The 24,196-nt window shown below is 42.0% G+C and overlaps 1 protein-coding gene across 1 annotated transcript in view; it reads right to left on the bottom strand.

Moving 5' to 3' along the window:
* LOC141072555 (tyrosine-protein kinase JAK3-like) overlaps positions 1-24,196 on the bottom strand; it is a 635,207-nt gene that overhangs the window by 345,585 nt on the left and 265,426 nt on the right. Inside the window, exons 11-12 of the mRNA XM_073559823.1 lie at positions 12,276-12,397; positions 11,343-11,474 (exon numbers count right to left, since the gene is read on the bottom strand). Coding sequence (XP_073415924.1) covers positions 11,343-11,474; positions 12,276-12,397 — 254 coding nt within the window. The remainder of the gene's footprint in view (positions 1-11,342; positions 11,475-12,275; positions 12,398-24,196) is intronic.

The raw sequence follows: 24,196 nt of genomic DNA, 5'->3' as shown, positions 1-24,196 counted from the left end.
TACTAGAAAATTTTGCTATAAATTTCCGATAAAAATTAGCAAAACCCAAAAACTTCTGGAGGGCCTTCAAAGAAGTGGGCTGAACCCAATCGTAAATGGCCTGTACCTTGGCCGGGTCCATTTCAATAGTTGACGGGGACAAAATAAATCCCAAAAAAGAAATCCTCTGTACTCCAAAAAGGCATTTAGATCCTTTCACATACAGGGAATTCTCCCTCAAGATCCGGAACACAGTCCGAATATGTTCCACAAGAGAATCCCAATCCTTGGAGAAGATCAAAATATCATCAAGATAGATAATCAAAAATTTATCGACAAAATCTCGGAAAATATCATTCATGAAGCACTGGAAGACAGAAGGGGCATTAGTGAGCCCAAAAGGCATCACCAGGTACTCAAAATGTCCCTCCGGAGTATTAAACGCCATCTTCCATTCATCTCCATGCTTAATGCGAATAAGATTATACGCCCCCTGAGGTCAAGCTTGGTAAACCAGCAAGCACCTTTAACTCTGGAGAATAGATCAGAAATCAGGGGTAATGGATACTGATATTTAACAGTAATTTTGTTGAGGGCACGATAATCAATACAAGGTCTTAATGATCCATCCTTTTTGGCTACAAAAAAAAAAACCGGCACCTAAGGGTGACGAGGATAGTCTAATATGACCCTTCTCCAACGCCTCCTTAATATAGGATCGCATAGCCTCGTGCTCGGGTACAGATAAATTGAAGAGCCGACCCTTGGGAAATTTACACCCCGGGCTCAGTTCAATTGCACAGTCATAACTCCTATGAGGAGGCAGAGACGCAGACTCATTCTCACTAAATACATCATAAAAGTCCGCCAAATAATCAGGAACATCATGTGACTGAGGAGAGGTGGAAAACACCGGAGCCTCACTAAAGGCACACCGACAACCCCAACTCACCACAGACACAGATTTCCAATCCAAAACTGGATTATGAATTTGTAACCAGGGAAACCCCAGAACAATAGTATCATGCAGATTATGCAACACCAAAAATCTGCAATTTTCTTGATGGTCTGGGGCGACCCGCATTACCACCTGGGTCCAAAACTGAGGTTTATTTTTAGCCAAAGGAGTAGCATCAATCCCCCTCAAAGGGATAGGCGTCTGCAGAGGTGTCATCGGAAATCCACAACGTTTAGCAAAATCCAAGTCCATTAGGTTTAGGGCTGCTCCGGAATCCACAAAAGCCTTGGCGGAAAATGTGGACAGGGAGCAGATCAGAGTAATAGCCAGAAGAAACTTAGGTTGAACACCCCCAACAGAAAATGTGTGTGCAAAGCGTTTCTCTCATTTAGGACAGACAGAAATAATATGAGAGGCATCTCCACAGAAAAAACACAACTTATTACGCCTTCTGAACTCCTGACGCTGCTCTCTGGAAAAAACTCTATCACATTGCATAGGTTCAGACATTTGTTCAACAGGTGGCAACACCTCTCATGCAGCTTTGCGTTCGCGCAAACGCCGATCAACCTGAATGGCTAATGACATAGAATCGTCAAGACCAGAGGGAACAGGAAATCCCACCATAGTATCTTTTACGGCTTCTGACAACCCCTTCCGAAAGAGAGCAGCCAAGGCATTATCAATCCAAAACTGGATTATGAATTTGTAACCAGGGAAACCCCAGAACAATAGTATCATGCAGATTATGCAACACCAAAAATCTGCAATTTTCTTGATGGTCTGGGGCGACCCGCATTACCACCTGGGTCCAAAACTGAGGTTTATTTTTAGCCAAAGGAGTAGCATCAATCCCCCTCAAAGGGATAGGCGTCTGCAGAGGTGTCATCGGAAATCCACAACGTTTAGCAAAATCCAAGTCCATTAGGTTTAGGGCTGCTCCCGAATCCACAAAAGCCTTGGCGGAAAATGTGGACAGGGAGCAGATCAGAGTAATAGCCAGAAGAAACTTAGGTTGAACACCCCCAACAGAAAACGTGTGTGCAAAGCGTTTCTCTCATTTAGGACAGACAGAAATAATATGCGAGGCATCTCCACAGAAAAAACACAACTTATTACGCCTTCTGAACTCCTGACGCTGCTCTCTGGAAAAAACTCTATCACATTGCATAGGTTCAGACATTTGTTCAACAGGTGGCAACACCTCTCATGCAGCTTTGCGTTCGCGCAAACGCCGATCAACCTGAATGGCTAATGACATAGAATCGTCAAGACCAGAGGGAACAGGAAATCCCACCATAGTATCTTTTACGGCTTCTGACAACCCCTTCCGAAAGAGAGCAGCCAAGGCATTATCATTCCAGGTAGTAAGTACTGCCCACTTTCGGAATTTTTGACAGTACAATTCTGCAGAATCACGACCCTGGTTCAATGCCAGCAGGGTCTTTTCAGCCTGATCAATGGCATTAGGTTCGTCATACAACAACCCCAAGGCCTGAAAAAATGCGTTCACATTAGTCAGAATAGGATCATCTGGTTTCAAAGAAAACGCCCAATCCTGGGGATCACCACGCAGCAAAGAGATGACAATTTTAACCTGCTGCGCGGAGCTCCCTGACGAGTTAGGCTTCAAGGCAAAAAATAATTTACAATTATTTTTGAAATTCAAAAATTTAGACCGATCCCCAAAAAATACATCAGGTGTAGGAATCTTTGGTTCAGCAGCATGTGAATGAGCAAGGTAGGCGGAAATTCCCCGCACTTCCGCAGCGAGCTGCTCCACACGATCAGGCAATTGCTTTATCTCCATTGAGATAAAAACAAATTCCCCCTATGGCCTCAGAGATATAGAGGAAAAAATATACACACCTTTTTTTTTTTTTTTTCTTTTTTTTAACAATTCTTTCCTGCTATTGAGTACCCTAGAATCTGCGGTAAGGCGGGTGATTCTGTTATGAATGAGTCACCGTAGGAGGCAAAAGCAGAAATACAAGCTAAGTCCAGAAAACCAGAGAAGTTGGCAACTATCAGATTGCAGACCCCTGAACCTATCAACACAACTAGCAGTAGCCGTGGGGGGTTCCTACGATGCCCTAGACCCCTCGATCACAGCCGGAGAAATACATAGGCCTAAAGAAAGAAAGGGGAAATCTAAACTGCCCCAGAGCAGACCCCAAAGCAATAGGCAGCCCCCAACATATAATGATGGTGAAGCAAGATGAAAACACTAACACTGACAGAAAGATAGACTGAGCAAAGACGGGGCCCAAAACTACCTAGATAGGAAAGGACAGGAAGGCTGCTGTCTGCAATCTGCCAAAACCCTATCAAAGACATAAGCCAACAAGCTGATATGAAAAAGGCCCTGAAGCAGCTAGGCTTCAAAAACTAAATCAGCACTCAGGTATTTTCAGAAGACAGAGCTAAAGGAATTCAGCACACCCCAGCAGGGAATGGCAGAAATCCAGAAAGACAAAGCAAAACAAAGTCAAAGCACCAAAGCAAAAGGCCGAGCAGCAAACTTAGCTTTAGAGGAGCAGGAATTCAGACTGGTCTCCAAGGATCCCACAGAGAAATCACCCGCAGGGCAGAAGGGTGTCGGCAGCCTTATATCCAGTCAGTAACTCCACTCAGCCAGTCATCATCATCAGCCTCAGGTGTTTGATAATCAGGCTCACTACCTTTCTTTACCAGAAGAGGGAGTTCCTCGGGCCTTAGTAATGAAGGGGAAAATGAACTCACAACAGTAAATGATGTATGCGTGTCACGGATGCCCTCCATACATGCGGCGCAACAGATATGACGCATCTAAATAATTAATTTTGGTGATTTATTTAAAAAATACTTCCAGTGCATGCTGGACGCCCGCTTTTTCACATGTGCGCATGATGGGTGCCACGCTAAAGAAATTTACCGCTTTGTACAGAATGTTTTTTTCTCCCCTGATGATCTAGCCAAGTGAAACGCATTGGAAGTTACACTTATGCATGGTCGTGGAATGTGTCCACGTGTTGGGGTATTGTATGGATCTCCATTTAAAGCCTTCCCCATCAGAAGTGGATGATTCTGGACCTTAAGATAACCTAGTGAAGGAGGGAACAGCGCTGGGTGAGACAGTTTCTCATTTTACTTTCTCATCTATGATGGATGTTAGTATTCACTAGGGTATCAATGTGCTCTTTGTGCTTTAAATTATATTGTGTGTTTTTTTCCCACAATAGATGTTAGCACTTACCAGGATATTAGTGTGATTTCTTTGTGCTCTAAATAATATTATGCCTGTTGGGAGGTGTTATTTATAATAGTATCCTTCAACTATCTTTCACCTCTCTGATATTACATCACTAAAGTGAGTGGTGTTTATTTGTGTTTTCATGGTGTTTTATCTTCATTTGTATATGTCTAATTAAGTCTATGAACCCTTTGGTTCTTTTTAGTGGTATATTAAAAGTAAAATTTTCAGTTTTTCTTGTACATCTACCTTGCTGTTTGCACAATTTACCACTGATTGGTAGACCAACTGTTTATGTATATTTTGTGCACAGCTGAATAGAGTTGCAAGAAAAAACAGATTTTGATTCAATAACATGTTGGATGGATTGTCTAGTGGAAACACCCATATCATGGAAGTCACGTCTACAACCACCACGCTCTCTAATTGACACATCTTGAAATTCAGTCGAAATGTCAAAATATCTAGCTTCTGTGCTAGAAACTGCAGGGGCTCCTTTTTGACATCCTCATCCAACAAGTTCAGTATTTGTAAGTGATGGATTGTCAGAATCCGGCCCAGGAACACAAGGCTTGGGTAGTTGCGAGTCCTGACCCCATGCTATTCCATGTGCTCTTGCTCTTCTAGTCATGATTTAATCCAGAAGCTTTTGCCTTCGTACTCCACTGACAGAGTACATCACCTCCCAAGCGTTCACCCTCTGCTCCTCAGACTTTCTATCTGTGCAGTAACTGCCTCTAGGCAGAAGATAATGATGGTGGTAGTAGTTGGTGCATTTAAGACACAGTCATGAAGCAGCCATAATAATTTGAAACAGAAGTATTTTTACCAAGATACCACACTGTTCAATATGTGGCCTGTATTTTTTTTTGCCAGCAAAATTGTGTCACTAAGTATGCTATGACACCCGAAAAAAAATTATATGGGGGCCTGAAATGGCACAGTTTTAAGCGCAATGATATGTAATCCATGTGGTGGACAAAACACACTGTTAAATATCTGCCCAGTATCTAAATTTTTTTTGGAAGCAAAATGGTGTCAAAAAATTGTATAAGACACTCAGATGTGATGGCTGGGACAAGCAAACCCATTCAAAATTTCTGGATTTTCATGCTGTACTATGAAAAGGATCTGGCTGTAGTCTGCAGTGTCAACAAGCAAATGGAGAAAAAAGGGGCTCTGGATTGCTTTGGAATAAAATAATCATGATTAATATGCAAAATAAATTATTCCTAGCCACTGATACCTGGGCCTGGTACACTGTCAAATATGTGGCTGCATTTTGTTTTTTTTACAGAAAACTACTGTATAGTACTAGAGTAAGACACAGCAAAAAAAAGGTTAATGTAGGCCAGAAATTACACAATTTTAGCCCACAGATAGAAGAGGAGTCTGACGGAGATACCAAACTGTTTAATATGTGGCATGTATTTTTTGTTTTTTTACAGAAAACTACTGTATAGAATTAGGGTAAGACAGAGCAAAAAAAAGGTGAATGTAGACCTGAAATGCCCAAATTTGTAGCCCACAGATAGATCAGGCACACCACACTGTTCAATATGTGGCCTTTATTTTTGTTGTTTTACAGAAAAATACTTTATAGACTTATGGTAAGACATAGAAAAAACAGTTGAATGGAGCCCTCACATGTCACAATTTTTAGCCCACAGATAGAAGAGGCGTTTGACAGAGATACCACACTGTTCAATATGTGGCCTGTATTTTTTTATTTTTTACCCCAAAATAGTCTATAAAACTAGGGTAAGACTCAACAAAAAAGGTGAATATAGACCTGAAATTCAACAATTTGTAGCCCACAGGTAGATCAGGTGTCTGATGGAGATACCACACTGTTCAATTTGTAGCCTGTATTTTATTTTTTTTTTTTTTACCCCAAAATAGTCTGTAGAACTAGGGTAAGACACAGCAAAAAAAAGGTGAATGTAGGCCTAAAATGCCACAATTTGTAGCCCACAGATAGATGAGGCGTCTGACGGAGATAATAGCCCACTTTCCAACATCTGCCCTGTATTTTTTTTTTGTCCAGCAAAATTGTGTCAATAAATAGGCTTTAACACAACAAATAAAATTCTATGGAGGCCTGAAATGGCAAAATTTTGAACGCAATGATATGCGATCCGTGTAGCGGACACAACCCAGTGTAAAATATCTGCCCTGTAACTAAATATTTTTTTGGCAGCAAAATAGTGTCAAACAATGGTATAAGACACTCCAAAAAAATTATACAGTACCACAAAAAATGGGAGATTTTTCTGCGCACTCAGATGTGATGCCTGGGACAGGCAAACCTGTTTAAAATTGCTGGATTTTCACGCTGTACTATGAAAAGGATCCGGCTGTAGTCTGCAGTGTCAACAAGCAAATGGAGAAAAAAAGGAGTTCTGGATTGCTTTGGAATAAAATAATCAGGATTAAGATGCAAAAAAAATTATTCCTAGCCACTGATACCTGGGGATAGGTATATATGCAATAGGCAGCAGCAGACAGTAATAGATCCTTTTGATGTATGCAATGACATCTATATACCCACATACAGTGCCTGCATACCTTGCACTGATATGTATATAGCCACATACATTCACTTGTCTACCTAGCACTGCAATCTATATACCCAACAATTAGTCCTTAGAAGGACTGTTGGTTTAGCTGGATTTGTGTATTCTATGATGGTATACCCACACTAACTTATAAACCCCCAAATCTGACTCTATCTCAGCAGCAGCTCTCCCTACACTGCCTGTCTGATTCCGGACGTGACTGTGACGAGCAGGGTGGTGGCAGGTCTCTTATAGACCTGATGACGCTGTGCGGCCAGCCAATCACTGTAATACCACAACAAAGATGGCTGTGGCATTACAGTGCGTGGCAGACAATCCCTGCATGTTGATTGGTGCTCTAAAGAGTGCCAAACTTGCAGGGAGGAGATCCGAGCTCCCACTGAATAATCCCGGAAATGATTGGCGCTCGCCGAGTACTGCGAGTACAGTGATACTCGGGCGAGTAACGAGCATTACTGAGCCTGCTCGCTCATCACTAATGTTTATCTCTTAAACACTGCAGCATTTCCAAGTCAAACATACCTGATTGGGATACTAAAGTCAGTGGCTGATTGTAAAGCTGGTGGGAGTGGGCCTACTGCACCCCGGCAGGGCTTAACTTGGAGGCACATAACAAAATTACTACCTAGTGTTTGCTAGAACCTCTGATGATGAGGATAGGCTTGGCCGCATGTAGGTCAGTTCTCAGGTCTGCAGCACCTGACTGGACGGTCAGAGACACGGGTACGAGGTACAGGTGTACGAAGGCAAAGACATGGTCAGATAATTCAAGGTCAAAGCATGCAGCATAGGTTCAATATACATAGTTGAGATCAGGAGTGGAAACATCAAGATAAACAGTAAATGATCTGGGTCAAGAACAGGATAGAAAGAACGAACATACACAAACAGGAACTAGAGGTAAGCTATTAGGAACCTACGTTCAGGCAAGGAGTGGTAGGCGGAGTTGTCTAATAAACCCCCTGCTGTCTAGGGATTAGCTAGGGAAACCAAACTAGAGGACACTAGTGGTTAAGTTCCTGCAAAGTCTGGCTGTGCAGCAGCTCATCGAGATGACCCAAGACTGAGAGGAGCAAAGCAATGACTGCAGAGAGTAAAGCGGCGCTTACTGCTCATGTGAGTCACAGGCGTGACACTGATAAATGCTGCCCATGGTTTGGGCAGCATGTTTCAGCTGTCATTTTCCTTTTAATTCCACCCCACTTTGATTTTTTTTTCCATTTTCAATATATGGTAAAATAAATTGTGTCATTCAAAACTGCAACTCTTCCTGGCAAAAAGTTATGGCTGTTGAGAGGGGAGGAAAAACTAAAGCAAAAAAAAAGAAAAATGGCGATGCATGTAAAGCATAAAATATGGATAGTCAACATGACAAAATGAAACAATCATTTACTTAGATTTCTAAGCTAAAACAATGTTATTAAGGAACAGCAACTTCACTAAGTGAATATGAAGAAAAAGAGTAGAAGCTATCTCTACCAAGGAATAAATTGTAAAATAATATTGGATGATCCAAAAGATTATTGTTTAGTATATATATATATATATATATTGTGAGGTAGTGCTGTCATTTAGATAGGGGATCCTCGCTTGGCAGCCCAATAATCACATCTGGCACAGGTTTTCGATAAAACCATATCAGTCGCTTCAGTTTATTCATCATCATAAACCATCACAGCAACAGAAAGTTCACTTAACAGCATAATCAGCATAGCGTCCATTACAGAGTTTCCCTCTGTTAGCAATGTCCAGCATACACAGGCTCTTCAGCCTCATCATTATCTCACCCACGTCAGGGTCTCCTCATGGCTGTTGCTCCCCGCTGAAGACATCTGTGGCGCCCCTGAGGCTCAGTCGCCACAGAGGTACTGCACCTCCTCCTAAGGTGGAGTGCCCCACCACCTAGGTAAGTTGGGAACTCCTTTCCACACTCCAACACCTGCACCCCACACACAGGATAGTTCAGCAGGACCACATTGTGGCTCCATGCTTAGAGGGTAGCAGAACACCTTTCGTGGGTCCTTGCTTCGTAACACGAGATGTGCTGGGAGGTAGATGGAGTTAGATATAAAAGGTTGGGAAGGTTTAGAATGCCAGTCAGTCTGAGTCTGACAGGAGTTCAGCAAGGAAGAGAGCCACTTGGGAGGAGTGGGGATCCCTGGAAGGAGGGATGGAGGAAGGAGTGCTGCAGCTGCCTCAGTTATCTGAGTCAGCTGGCACGAGAAAGGATCAGAAGGAGAAAGACGTAGAACTGCAACCTAAGCTTCCATAAGAGAAAGAAGGAACAGTGCGGAACGAAGGAGTAGGAGAACAGAGAGGAGTTGTGGGTTGGAAGAGGAAGCCTGCCTATAGGTTCTCAGCGCAAGGCCGGGGCCCGGTCCCCAAGGTTGTATGGACACTTATGGTTCTGCAGCAGACACCGGTGGAGCAGTTGGCCGTAAATGCATTACTCCCATCCAAGACTCGGGGCACAACAGCAACTGAATGGAGAGCCAGGACTCTGTAGAAGGGAGTCCCCGAGAGAGGCTACAGCTGTCTGCCATACAAGTAGAGTTGTTAGGAACATCTGACAGGAGGAACTTCAGGGTACCACGGTACTGGAGCTCTTCAAACTAAAAGGCGCAATAGAGGAGTCGTTCAGGAAAGGTACATGTTGGCGGAGTGTTGGAGAGGAGAATCCTGACTTGCCCGGGTGTTATGATTGAGTCACCGTAGGAGGCAAAAACAGAACTGCTAGCTAAGTCCAGAAAACCAGAGAGGTTGGCAGCTATCGGATTGCAGACCCCTGATCCTATCACAACAACTAACAGTAGCCGTGGGGGGTTCTTACGATGCCCTAGACCCCTCGATCACAGCCGGAGTATTAAATAGGCCGAAAGAAAGGGGAAATCTAAACTGCCCCAGAGCAGACCCCAAAGCAATAGGCAGCCCCCAACATATAATGACGGTGAAGCAAGATGAAAACACTAACACAGACAGAAAGATAGACTGAGCAAAGACGGGGCCCAAACTACCTAGATAGGAAAGGACAGGAAGGCTGCTGTCTGCAATCCGTGAAAAACCCTATGAAAATAGGAGCCAACAGACTGACAGTGAAAAAGGCCCTGAAGACGCTAGGCTTCAAAAAAGCTATGTCAGTACTCAGGAATATTCTGAAGACAGAGCAACCGGCAAAAGGAGATTCAGCTCATCCCAGCAGGGAATGGCAGAATCCAGAAAAGCAAGGAAAACAAAAACAAAACATAAATGCAAACAGGCAAAGCAGAAAACTTAGCTTTAGGGAAGCAGGAATCAGACTGGTGTCCTAGAAGTCCACAGAGAAATCACCCGCAGGGTAGAAGGGCGTCGGCAGCCTTATATCCAGTCAGTGACTCCACTCAGCCAGTCATCCTCATTAGTCTCAGGTGCCTGATAATCAGGCTCATTACCTTCCTTTACCAGAATAGGGAGTTCACCAGACCTCAGTGACGAAGGGGAAAATGAACTCACAACACCCGTGAGGTTGATTGAGTCTCTGCCCCGGAGGACATGGCACGAAGGCAGGCACCAGTGTGTACCATGGACTGTGAGTAAAGCTTTGGAACTACAAGCCCTGGTGTCTTCCATTCATTTGTGCGCTAACGCCGTCAGCACCGCTACATCTGGGTACCAACATTCCTCACACTGCCTGCGCCTATTTTCATCTATTGCCATTACACTGCCCTGGGGTTACAGCTTCACCTGTGGGGAGCTACACCATCTTTGCTGCAACACACCATCAGCCCCAGAGGATCTACACACAGCGTTGGCTTAACATCTTGCTTGCCAAACACCACAGGTGGCATCATGAACAATCACATAAACTATATCATAAACTACCATTGATTTGGGCACCCAGGGCCACGGACCGGGTCACCACTGCTGTGACACCTTTCCCCCTGACACCGACCCGGTACCGAGTACCCCACAGCCCTGGGAGGGCGACCCACATCCACTCTCTCCTCTGGGACTCTTAGACACGGGTAGCCATTACACACAGCCACACACAGGCTGTTAGCCAGGAGACAACTCTCCTCACGGGACCTTCCGCTCTGGACCAACCAGGTCCCTGCATTCACCCCTTGTGACTCACCCTGGCCACATTATATTGTTCATAGCCACGCCCACTGGGTCACATGACTCTGACCTCATCACAGGTCCTTCAGGCATTTTCACACTCTTTACAACAGTGCTTTAAACACATCCCCTGGATGGGTTTGTAGGTAACCAGGTGCCCCCCAACTCTCTAGTTACCTGGAGACTTCTCCCTCACATATTAACGTAGCACCTCAGCAATGTCCTTGCTGATCACGCCTACAGTACATAAGTCTCTATCTCAAAGCCACCCACTTTGAGATACATAACGGCCACTCACTCTGCCAATCATCCCTTCTCCTGGGACCTCCACACAGCGCCCCCTAGCGGACACAGTGGTTACTACACCACAATACATATATTTTTTTTTCCTGTAGGGGTTTCCTCCTTCTCCAAAATCTAAAGAAAAAATAACGTTGTTGTTGTTAATTGTCTGTTGCATACATGCATGCATCATATAAGATAGCCATAAAAGTTTTACCTCTTGGTAGTGTTGGTGAGTGGCATCCAGAATTTTCAGCAGAACATCGACTTCATGCTCTTCTTCTCCAAGCGTGTTTCTGTGTAATCCATGAAATATTTTGGTGAACGAGCCTTTTCCCTGGCTTTCTAACTAGAAAAGAATTGAGTGACATTCTGTATCACGGCCATCACCATTCTACCTTGCTCTGCTATTATTACAACAATAAATTATAACCTAAACCCATAAGGAAGAATACATTATTCTGCTTACACCACTACTCAGGTTTAAGAAGTCACAAACTTGGGCAAAAACAAATATCTTTACAACACTTGCATTTTTACGCTAGCACACCACAGTTCTAGGAAAAATAGTGTGTGAAGATGAAGCAGGGGGACAGTATAGGTGAGGGGTAGAAGGACTTAGGTCAAAGGTGGAAGCTAATTGTAGCCAAAATAATTTTATGCCTTTTATACAAGAGAGTGGCGTAAACTGTAGCAGAAACCCTTCTAAATCTGGCACATGGTAGCAAGGAGAGACCAAATTCATTCCAGCTACTTTTTTTCAATTCTGGGATATGAACTGCAAGTCTTGATGAATCAGCCCCCATAATATGCACCATGTATGAAACTCAGTGTACACAAGAATAAGCATTTTTGCCTTTGCTATCCAATTTTCGAAAGTTTTCCAAAGTTTATACTATACAATACATCAAACTTTTACAATGATATTTTTAAACAAGTTAAAAAATTGTTATAAAACTTTATAAACCCAGTTACTGTTTCAATTGCTTGTGAGTGTAGCTACCTACTTAGAGTTGCAGTACATAATGGCGAAAAATGCTTATGGAACACAGTACTAGCAGGGAAACAATATAAAAGCAGCTAAACTACCATGTATCATTCAATTTTTAAAACATTTATGGATATATGTGTATTTGTCTAATCTACTTACAAAGGTGATATCTTTCAAATCAATCTTTTGAAAAGTCAATAATGGGATGTTTTTTCTTTGTCTTCTTGGAGACATAAGTTGCTGAGGACAACTGTCACGTAGAATTAGAAGGTTTGATTTCTCTGGAAAAGAAATTAAATCTCTCAGTTATGTTATTTTGTCATTTATCTCAGTAAACTCAAGTAGATTTCTATAACTAATTGGATGGATGAATCAAGGAAAGCAGGCTTGGACTTGCCCACAGGAGAACAGAAGAATCCTCTTGTGGGCCCCTGCGCAAGAGTAGACGACCACCCTCTTATATATGTAGTACTTGGCACAATATACTTGAATCACTATGTGCATAGGCAGCATCTTAGTCATTTAACAATCTACACAGATCATTGTTATTTACATTTGTGTTTGAGGATAATGTCACATTTGCATGAAGCTGAAAAGTGGGGTCCTGGAGTTGGTTACTGGTGGGCCTTTGGCACCCCAGTCCAACACTGGATGGATGGATGAACAAGTACAATATTCTACCTTTAAGGCTGGTTTTACATTTGCGTCTGTGTATGCAGTGTTTCATCTGCATACATCCGCATGCGCCCAGCGTACATATATTTAACAAGGTGTACGCAGGGACATGTGATTGCATGCGCTCACCTGCGGATGCTTATGCATTCGTCGTTTCGCGTTGTGCGGCGGGATGCGGCTGATGCAACATGTTGCATTTTTGAAGCGTCAAATTTCCGCGGCCATACGCATGCGGACGAAGTGCGTCAAAACATCGCATTACAGTCTATGGGAACGCATAGGTATGCAAGGACATGCGTACACTATAGCATAACACGATCGCGTTATGCTATACACTAGCGCAGATTCTTCATCTGCGCTAGCGGTGACGGGCCATCAGATGCTGCAACCCATGTCCGAGGATCCGTCACTGAATGACGGTACATCGCTAGCGCATGCCGATTATGGCATGCGTTGGCGATGCGCCCGATAATAGGGGCTAATGACAGCATTAACGGACTGCCATAACACAGTGTGACCCCAGCCTAAACATGTCCAGGAACTGGTTTAAGCCACCCCCCCCACACAAAGTTGTAAAAAAGAGGGTGTGGGCACTGGAAGTCCAGTACTCTCCAGACTCTGGAAGTAACTAGAAGCCATTGCATCTTCTTTGAAGACTCTGAATTATCAAAATATGAGTATTCAAGCTAATGTCTGTCTGTCTGTTTTTCTCCCTGCAATCTGTAATCACTTCTGTATCTCTTGCAGCATTCCTCATCATATTCTCCAGTGCAGAGCAGACCTCACAGAGTTGACAGGAGACTGAAGTGAGTACATTTGCTACTGATTGGTAAGTATTGACTGTCAATATGACACATGTGGTAAAATCATGTATTTTCTTTACAGAACCATTCCAGTGGAGATGAGCAGGAGAAGCAGACTCAGGCCCAAGTTCCAGTGGCAAGACGGCGTGTAAGTATTCTTGACTGCTTTTGTTTTTTTTGACTGTTTTTGGTTTCAAGTGTTTTATCTTTATTAATGTCTTTCATTCATTTCTAGGTTCCACAACGTGAGGAAGAAGCAATTGACAATGACCTCTTCACCACATTGGTGGAGGAGCGAGTTCCGTTGTTGGACACCCGTGATCAGCAGCACTCGGACACAGTGTTGATTCGGCAGCTGTGGAATGAAGTGGCCCAATCGCTGATGGATGACTGGGACAACACCATGCCACAAGTCCGAAAGAATTTTCATAAGTATTGCAATGTGGTTAACAGTGAACCTGTAAGGCCGGGATCACACAACCGGGTGTGATGCGAGAAACTCCTGCCAGTTTCTCGCATCAAGCACAGTTGTGTGATCCCAGCCTAAAGTGCATTGTTTAATAATTTTTTTCCCCCTTCAAAGTGAACAAAGTCAGAACCCGTTGGTGTTCGATGAAGGATCACTTCAATAACGACCTGAGATAGGAGATACAAGTTCGAAGTGGTGCTGCTCAAAAGATCAGGAAATACAAGCATCATAGGATGCTGTCTTTCCTGAGGCCTGTGCTTGCTCAGCGAATGTAAGTATTTTTGTGTTGTATTCCATAATCAGAATTTTTCTATTCCACAGGATATGTTGGCGCTTTTACAATTGTTATTTTGTTGCAGTAATGTTTTTCATTTCTTTTCCACACAGAACCAGGAGCAGCACCATCAAACTGGGATCGTTCTGGTTGGAGTGGCCTCTCATTGAACAGTCACAGTCATCCACCAGAAATGCAGCAAGTGGGCAGGCATCACAGGCTGGAGAACAGGCAGCTGGTCCTTCAGGTGTTCCCTTGTCCCAGTCCTCTGCCACTGCTTTTTTTGATAAAACAATAGAGAAGAGAAAAGCCGGGGTTTGTCCGCTAGACCACAAGGAACCAACCGAAGATGCAAGCAAACCTTTATTCACATTCAAGCCAACGCGTTTCATGGCCTCCTGGCCACTTCATCAGGACAGCAATGTTACAGTCAGTTAACAAGAAACCATTATATACATTACGCAGATGACATCTGAATGATGTCAGTTCCTGTGGGAACGCCCACATTGAACTGAAAAATCTGAAAGTTATCATCCTGATGGAAAAATATTATAAAACTGTAGATAAAAACATTTATCTAATCTAAAATGCTAAAACTGATATTCAACATTTATAAAAAATATAAAATTATGTAAATCGATGTGCAATTCAGCAAAATGATTGGAGCTTAGAACCCATGTTTCAGCGGCTAAGCAATGGATTAAGAACATAATTACCAATTCTAGCTGCTTTTAGCTTCTACAGTCATTATCTAAGGTTACTTTAAAGCTTCAGCACCATGATTACATCATCTAGGTAAAAGAACATTGGGGGGGTTTTGAACTCATATAAGATAGCCCACACTGCAATCTACAGTGATGACACTACTAACCCGCAGCTCCACCAGAACTTCATCTGATTTGACACCACCAGAACTTCATCTCATTTGACACCACCAAAAAGGTGATATCTTTCAGAACACCCAGATGACGAAGAAAAATTTCATTACCAGTTGGACCAGCATATGGAGTAAAAGGACCAACGGCAAAAAGGATAAATAGAAGAGAAGAAGGTAAAGATAACATTGGAAGGGATAAGTTCGAAGAAGAGGGCACCCACCTAGAAAAGGAGGAGAACCAAAAAAAATGTGAAATTGAAAGGACATGATGATGACAAACTAAAACACACCTGCAAGTGACAGGCAAGAGGGACGACACAGGCGGGAGAAACCCAAAACAGACACCAAGGTTCAAGGGCCAAAGGTCACACCAAAACCTATTCCCAGGTTGACCACCCAGGGGGGGACCTAGGAGGTGGAAAAGAATTTAGTTGAATTAAGAAAAAACAAAAAATTAATTATTAAAACAAGTCAGAAATCTCTTTTAGCCCTCCAGGATTTATCGTGCCTACTTTATAAATGCAATAAATTTCACGTTTATTCAAGGCTTGAAGCCTGTTCGGAGTATCAATGGGAATATGGTCTATAGGGGTAACCTTCAATTCGACATGACCCCTATGCATAGTACTAACATGCCTTGATAACCCATGTTTTAAAAACCTTATTTTAATATTGTGCCTGTGCGCATTAATCCTTTTGTGTAGGGGTTGGATAGTTCTACCTATATACTGTTTACCGCTTATACACTCTACAAGGTAGATTACAAAACTTGACTGCATTTCTTGCATATGGGGTCATTTAGCAAGATCCCCCAATGTTTATGAATGATATCCTTAATCTCTTTATTTTGGGATGAGAAGGTGGTGATAAAATTAACTGAAACCGCAAGAGTATTTTTATCTTTATTTTCTCATAACTCGGCCTGAGGGATATCCTTAGTTTCATTATAGGCTTTTCTAATCAGGTTTTTTGGATATTCCTTTTCCAAAAATCGTTCACGCAATATGTCACTCTGGTATTTGAAATCTTCATCAGGAGTACAATTTTTTCTAATGCGTCTATACTGATTGCTAGGTATGTTTTTTAGCCACTGAACATAATGGTTACTGAGGCGTAAATGTGGTAGATCAATCAGTTAATCCAAAACTACCGGATCCCCTTAAACCAATGGTAAAAAAATAATATGAGAAAAAACTCCCTGACAACTCCATTTCAATCCTTATAAATAGTTAATTCCAGTAGGAAACCTTCCTTAAATCACCCTAGAACCCCTGTCCTGTCTAAGCCCAGGAGCTTGCCTGTTACCACTGAACCTTTCCCTGTAGCCAAAGGGAAGACTGATGGTTCTGTTAATAGTGAACAGGAAGGGTATATTGAAAAGGGAGAGAAGGTAAAATCCTCCAATTTGGAGCTCTTGGAATTGTTAGATAAATCTGAGAAGGTGAAATCCTCCAATCAGGAGGATTTGGAACTTAATATGAATGAGGTAACTGAAACTCAGGTAAATAAAAATTCTGTACTGATGCTCACTCTATGGAGGAGCATTTGATTATGGTTAAACGCCAATTGGAACAGATTAGGAAAGATAGGTTACTTGATTTAAACACAATTTGCCAGGGGACACCCCTTGACCAATTAATTTTTGAGGCAAATAGGATAAATTCGAGTGAGATAACTAACATCCTTGACACTCCTGTACAGGTGGTGGAGGAAAGTAACTCTTCTTTATCCCCGGTATGTGTAAGTCTCATCAACACACATAACTCAATTCCATCTGATACATCCATTAAGGGCGGTTTGGGGGTTATGACCAAAGAAAAATTTACTATTGACAATAGCAAATCCTCATCCCTGTCTGTCCCTTTTTTACCTTGAATTGCAGGGGGGAATTTAAATATCCAGCAATTCCTCTCCCCAAAGCCTACAAAAAGAAAAAATGTGGAAGAGGAGGGAGAGGGGGTAAAAGGCACGGGTCAAAAAACCAAGAACAGCAAAAAGATGAGACCGCATTAAATTCAGCCCCGGACAGAACAAACGAATCTCATAGAAATGTAATACATAATATATTTAACATTTCCAGTTATAATTTATCAGAAACGGAAAAATCGGTGTTGCAAAAGGGCCTATCTTTCTGCCCTAGAAATAACAGTCGAGAAGTAGATCTTTTTATTGACCTCCAAAAATTTATTCGTAAACTCACATTAAAGAGACATTATGAATTGAATCCTATAAATCCAATTCCTGCAACCAATGATTCAAATGTACATGTTAATCTACTTGAAAAGTCCACTTTTTATCCCATCCAAAGTCAGGGCCACCATATTAAAACTTATACAGATTTGGTGCTCAATGATTTCAAAAATCTATTAATAAAAGGTGGTATTAACCCTAAAATATCCTTTGACAAAAGATGTCACCTAACCAGGGAAGAAATCAATGCCCTTAATAATCTTAAAAATAATGATGATATAATTATTAGACCGGCCGATGAAGGTGGGGGCATTTGTGTACAGGATAGGGATAAATATTTAAAAGAGGCTTGGAGGATTTTATCAGATATTGGAACTTACAGAAAAAGTGAGGAACATGAGTATTTAAAGGCCATTGCTGAGTACAATAAGATGATCAAAACAGCGTTTAACATGGGTATTTTAAATAAGCAGGAAAAAGATTATCTGACGAAAAGTAAACCAGGTATGGCTTTCTTGTATCATTTACCAAAGATACACTAAAGGATGGAAAGCCCGTCTGGTAGACCTATCATTTCTGGGATCGATTCCTTTACCTCTAATCTTTCGGCATATATAGATAAAATAATGATTGCTAATGTTTTTAATCTCAGAAGTCACCTTAAAGATTCCACACATTTAATTAAAATGATCAATGGAATACCATGGAAAAACTCATTCCAATTTATATCCATGGATGTGACGGGGTTATACTCCAAAATCCAGCATGAGATTGGCCTATCTTGCTTTGCTTTGTACCTGTAGGGTGATTCTCGTATTCTAATCCCTCAAAAAAAAATTCTCTTAGAGGGCATGAATTTCATATTAAAAAATAATTATTTTTCCTTTGAGGATTCCATTTTCCATCAGATTAAAGGTACATCTATAGGTAGCTCCTACTTACGCTAACCTTTTTATGGCAGTATTTGAGATTTGGCATGTTTATAATAATGATTACTATGGGAATGTTATCCTATACAAAAGGTTTATTGATGACATCACAATTATCTTTGATAATGAGCAAAACACCCTACAGTCTTTCCTGAGGCCGATTCTTAATAACAATTGGGGTATTGAGTTAACTCCAGAAATTAGTACACAGACAATCAATTTTCTTGCTCTAACTATCTGGCATGATGGTGTTAAAATTAACACAAAAACTTATTTTAAAACAGTAGACACTAATCGTTATGTACATTTCAACAGTAACCATTATGTTCAGTGGCTAAAAAACATACCTAGGAATCAGTATAGACGCATTAGAAAAAATTGTACTCGTGATGAAGATTTCAAATACCAGAGTGACATATTGCGCAAACGATTTTTGGAATAGGAATATACAAAAAACCTGATTAGAAAAGCCTATAATGAAACTAAGGATATCCCTCAGGCCGAATTATTAGAAAATAAAGATAAAAATACTCTAGAGGTTTCAGTTAATTTTATCACCACCTTCTCATCCCAAAATAAAGTGATTAAGGATATCATTCATAAACATTGGGGGATCTTGCTAAATGACCCCATATGCAAGAAATGTTTACCCCTGACCCCATTGGTGACATACAAGAGAGCACCTTCCTTAAAAAGTATATTGGCCCCCAGTAGACTTAGGAAAAAGAAATCGGCTATAAAGGGATTTAGTACCTTCTCTAGGATAATGTCAGTGGGTTCGTATAGGTGCAATAATGTTTGTGCTGCGCCTGGATTAATCATAAAGCGTCCACCTTTTTTTCCCATAATGATAAAGGGACAATCTTTAACATCAAGTACAGGCTAGATTGCCAGTCAAGTTTTGTAATCTACCTTGTAGAGTGTATATGCCGTAAACAGTATATAGGTAGAACTATCCAACCCCTACAAAAAAGGATTAATGCGCACAGACACAATATTAAAATAAGTTTATTAAAACATGGGTTATCGAGGCATGTTAGTATTATGCATAGGGGTCATGTCGAATTGAAGGTTACCCCTATAGACCTTATTCCCATTGAACAGGGTTCAAGCCTTGAATAAACGTGAATTTTTTTGGATTTATAAATAAGGCACGATAAATCTTTGAGGGCTAAATGAGATTTCTGACTTGTTTTAATAATTAATTTTTTGTTTTTTCTTAATTCAACTAAATTCTTTTCCACCTCCTTGGTCCCCCCCTGGGAATAGGTTTTGGTGTGACCTTTGGCCCTTGAACCTTGGTGTCTGTTTGGGGGTTCTCCCGCCTGTGTTGTCCCTCTTCCCTGTCACTTGCAGGTGTGTTTTAGTTTGTCATCATCATGTTCTTTCAATTTCACATTTAAAAGTTTTTTTGGTTCTCCTCCTTTTCTAGGTGGGTGCCCTCTTCTTTGAACTGATCCCTTCCGTTGTTATCTTTAACTTCTTTCTCCTTTGTCCTTTCTCTTTATCCTTTTCCCCTTTGGTCCTTTTACTTCCTGTGCTGGTCCAAATGGTAATGAAATTTTTCTTCGTCATATGGGTGTTCTAATAGATATCACCTTTTTGGTGGTGTCAAATCAGATGAAGTTCTGGTGGAGCTGCGGGTTAGCGGTGTCATCACTGTAGATTGGAGTGTGGGCTATCTTATATGACTTCAAAACCCCCCCAATGTTCTTTTACCTAGATGATGTAATCATGGTGCTGAAGCTTTAAAGTAACCTTAGATCATGACTGCAGAAGCTAAAAGCAGCTAGAATTGGTAATTATGTTCTTAATCCATTGTTTAGCCGCTGAAACATGGGTTCTAAGCTCCAATCATTTTGCTGAATTGCACATCGATTTACATAATTTTATATTTTTTATATATGTTGAATATCAGTTTTAGCATTTTAGATTAGATAAATGTTTTTATCTACAGTTTTATAATATTTTTCCATCAGGATGTTAACTTTCAGGTTTTTCAGTTCAATGTGGGCATTCCCACAGGAACTGACATCATTCAGATGTCATCTGCGTAATGTATATAATGGTTTCTTGTTAACTGACTGTAACATTGCTGTCCTGATGAAGTGGCCAGGAGGCCATGAAACGCGTTGGCTTGAATGTGAATAAAGGTTTGCTTGTATCTTCGGTTGGTTCCTTGTGGTCTAGCGCGGACAAACCCCAGCTTTTCTCTTCTCTATTGTTTTATCTGCATCCCGGGATCTGCAGCGGCCAAAACTTCCTTAGCTGGTTGTGACCCTTCACAACCACATCAGGTGAGTGGATTACCTTTGTTAAACACGCTGGTGTCCCTCATTTACCGCCTTAGTGCGCTCCCCCTCTTTTTATTTTTTGCTGCTGCTTTTTTGGGCCTTCCTGCCAGCGGCAGAAGGCCTTGGACAGGTCACTCATGCCCGAGTTTGTTCTGTAAGGTAGTGCTGTTATTCAAGTAGGGAATACTCGCTTAGCTGCCACAAAACCAGATCCGGCACGGGTTTTCCACAAAACAATCATAGTCCATGCAGTTTATTCAGCATCATAAACCCACAGCAGTAACATAAAGTTCACTTAATCAGCATAGCGTCCATGACAGAGTTCAGCTCTGTAATTCCTGTGGTCACACAGGTTATGCATACACAGGCTCTTCAGCCTCAGTTATCTCACCCACATCAGGGTTTCCTCATAGTTCCTTCATCACGCTGCAGACATCCATTCCCTCCAGGGAATCATAAAGCACGTGCAGCCATTCAACCCAGCATTCACGTGCTGTCAGGAAAGGAGACACATCTCCCAGCGGGACCTTCCACAATGGACCAACCGGGTCCCAGCATTCACCTCATGTGACCTACCCTGGCCACCTTATATGGTCCGTAGCCATGCCCACTGGGTCACATGGCTATGACCTGATCACTGGTCCTTGAACTATTCTCACACACTTTACAATATCGTTCTCAGCCACACCCGGACACGTTGAAACAGCACCTCAGCATTATCATTGCTGATCAACACGCACATAAGTCTCCATCTCAAGGCCACCCACCTTGAGATACACAACGGTCATTCAGTATTCTGCCATTCATCCTCTCGCCTAGGACATCCACACAGCACCCCCTAGCGGAAACACAGTGGTCACTACACCACAGTTCACTTGAGCTCGGTCTTCCAGAATGGCCTGAAGGCGATCGAAGATAGACTGGAAAGTGTTTTTGCCCATATAAACATACTTTTCCAGGATGTCATACGACGCCTTGACCACCTGGAAGCCGACCTTCAGAGACCGGCACAACATTTTTTTACTGCTCTAGAGCGGGGCATGTCGGAACACCTTACGCCTGAACTACAGCTGAATGTGATGCAGGCCTGCTGCTTACATTCAGGCTATGCAGCAGTCTCAGTACTTACAGCAGTCACACATGGCATTTCTGCCTGTGCCACCACTAACCCACTTCACATCTTTACCGAGTTCTGCTACATACAAATGTACCACCACCACCATGCCCAGTCCTGCTGCACACCACTATACCACCACCACCATGCCAGGTCCTGCTGCTGAGCATCAGTCCACCGCCACCACCATGACGGGTCCTGGTGCTGAAGGCCATCCTCAACCCACCACTCCCACCCTCCCAAAGAGACACAGAAGAAGCAATCTGCCTAGTAACAGCTCTGGACAGAGATCTGGACAGAAATAAAAAAAGAAGCGTGACCCCATAACTGTCCTGCAACCTCCACCCTCACCTCCAAATGTGTCTTTGCCAATTTCTCTCTCCCTTCGGCCTCTTTCACACATCAGTATTTTTGATCAGTATTTCATCAGTATTTGTATGCCAAAACCAATGAAAAAATCCAAAGGAATGGAAAAAAAGCCGGGCTTCTTAAAACCGCGCTGACCAGAAACACACCTTCCGCAGCAGAGGTAACAGAAAAAATCCTTTAATGAGCCTACGCGTTTCGTGGCTTAAACCAGCCACTTGATCAGGGCCTCAGGAATAATCACAAGTTTCAGGCAGGTTTGATTCTACGTATTTTACATATTTTTGTAATTTTTAATTTTTGAAATATTTTTTGGTACATTAAGGTTTGACGATATTGATGAAATGTTATTGGATTTTAGAGCATAATAGCATGTATAAGCAGTTTTTTTTATATATACAATTGTTTTTAGATGATATGTGGGCATTTTCACAGGAAATGATGTCAAACGAATGTGTATTTGTAATGATTTGTGTCTGTATATATATCTGAAACGGCTTTTTTTCCATTCCTTTGGATTTTTTCATTTATTGCCAGCGGGACACCAGCGACGACCGGATATCTAGGAGTGATTCCCAGTTTGTTGTGACTCACACAACTATAGCAGGTGAGTCTAACTGATTGGGGATTTCATTGCGGTTTCATAATAGATGATACACCCTATGTGCGCTTCCTATTTTTGTTTATGCCAAAACCAGGAATGTCTCCAAAACAAAGATTAGGAGTCAGTCTTTCAATTATATTTTTTCTTGGTAAGTTCCATTCATGGCTTTGGCATACAAACACTGATGCAAAATACTGCCCAAATACTGACGTGTGAATGAGTCTTTCCAGTGTGTTTCTCCCATCCCATGCTTCCCCTCATAATGTGTCTACTCCCATCCCTGACCTCCCAGACCCCACACGTTTAGTAGGCCATTCCCCTGGAACCCCTTCATCATCCACACGTAGCCAATCATCCCAGCTCCACACCACCCAGGTCCATAACATTTCGCCCTCATACTTTTACAAAAGTTAATTTTTGTTGCTAAATAAATAATAAAATTGCTTGTTCTTTGTCTCTTTCTGCACCGTCGCCGTCAACACACACTGTGAGCACCTTATAAAACTTAGTATTGTAATGTTGAGGGAACTTGGAACAGGTGTTTAACTAGAGGTGTTTTATTATTTTAGTCAGCAAACATAACAGGTACATTTTAACATTCCACGTACATAACATTACAGGTACATAACATTACAGGAACATATTACTGGCTTAAATAATTTCATCTTGCCATGCCACACGTCCAATATCCGACACAAAGAAGGCAGCAAATGAACCCCTCATTTGGGCAACTCAGAGGGTGATGTTGGTACTCTGGCAATGGGGTAGAAACAGGTTCATCAAGTTCTATGTTGGGTCTCTCTTTAGCCATAATATAGTTGTGCAGAACAACACACGCTTTGACAACTTCATCGATGGTCTCAATTTTTAGATTAATGGCTGTTCCCAAAATCCACCATTTAAATACCAACAAAGGAAAGGCACACTCCACAGTTCTTCGTGCCCTTGTCAGTACGTAGTTAAAAATTCTTTTTGTGTGGTTCAAGTCCCGATTGGAGTATGGTATAAGGAGGTTTCCACACATCTGAAAGGCCTCATCCCCAACCACAACAAATGGGATTGGAGGTCCTTGAGTGTTGGGAAGAAGTCGTGGCAGTGGGAAATTGAAATTGTTCCCATACAAGCGTTGGTCCATGTCCGAGTTTTTGAATGTCGGGGAGCCATTACCTCTTCCAAAAGATCCAATGTCCTTGGTGAAAAATCTACAGACTGCAACAGCAATCGCCATGAGCACAATATAAAAGTATTTTTATAATTAAAATACTCAGATCCTGTTCCAGCCGGTTTGGTAATTCGAATATGTTTTCCATCCACAGCTCCCAAACAGTTTGGGAAATTACAAATTTCCCAGAATTTTTCTGCATCTTTCTGCCATATTTCAGGGGTGGGTAGGGGGATAAATTCCTCATATAGAACGTCCCACACAGCCCGACAGATGTCTGCAACAATCCAAGAAAGGGTGGAAACGCCAATCCGGAATTGGAA

This window comes from Dendrobates tinctorius, unplaced genomic scaffold (genome assembly GCF_039654945.1).
Source record: "Dendrobates tinctorius isolate UK_male_01 unplaced genomic scaffold, ASM3965494v1 ptg000276l, whole genome shotgun sequence".
NCBI lineage: Eukaryota > Metazoa > Chordata > Amphibia > Anura > Dendrobatidae > Dendrobates > Dendrobates tinctorius.
Note: the sequence above shows the minus strand (reverse complement) of the source record. Positions and strands in the feature narration are given on the sequence as shown.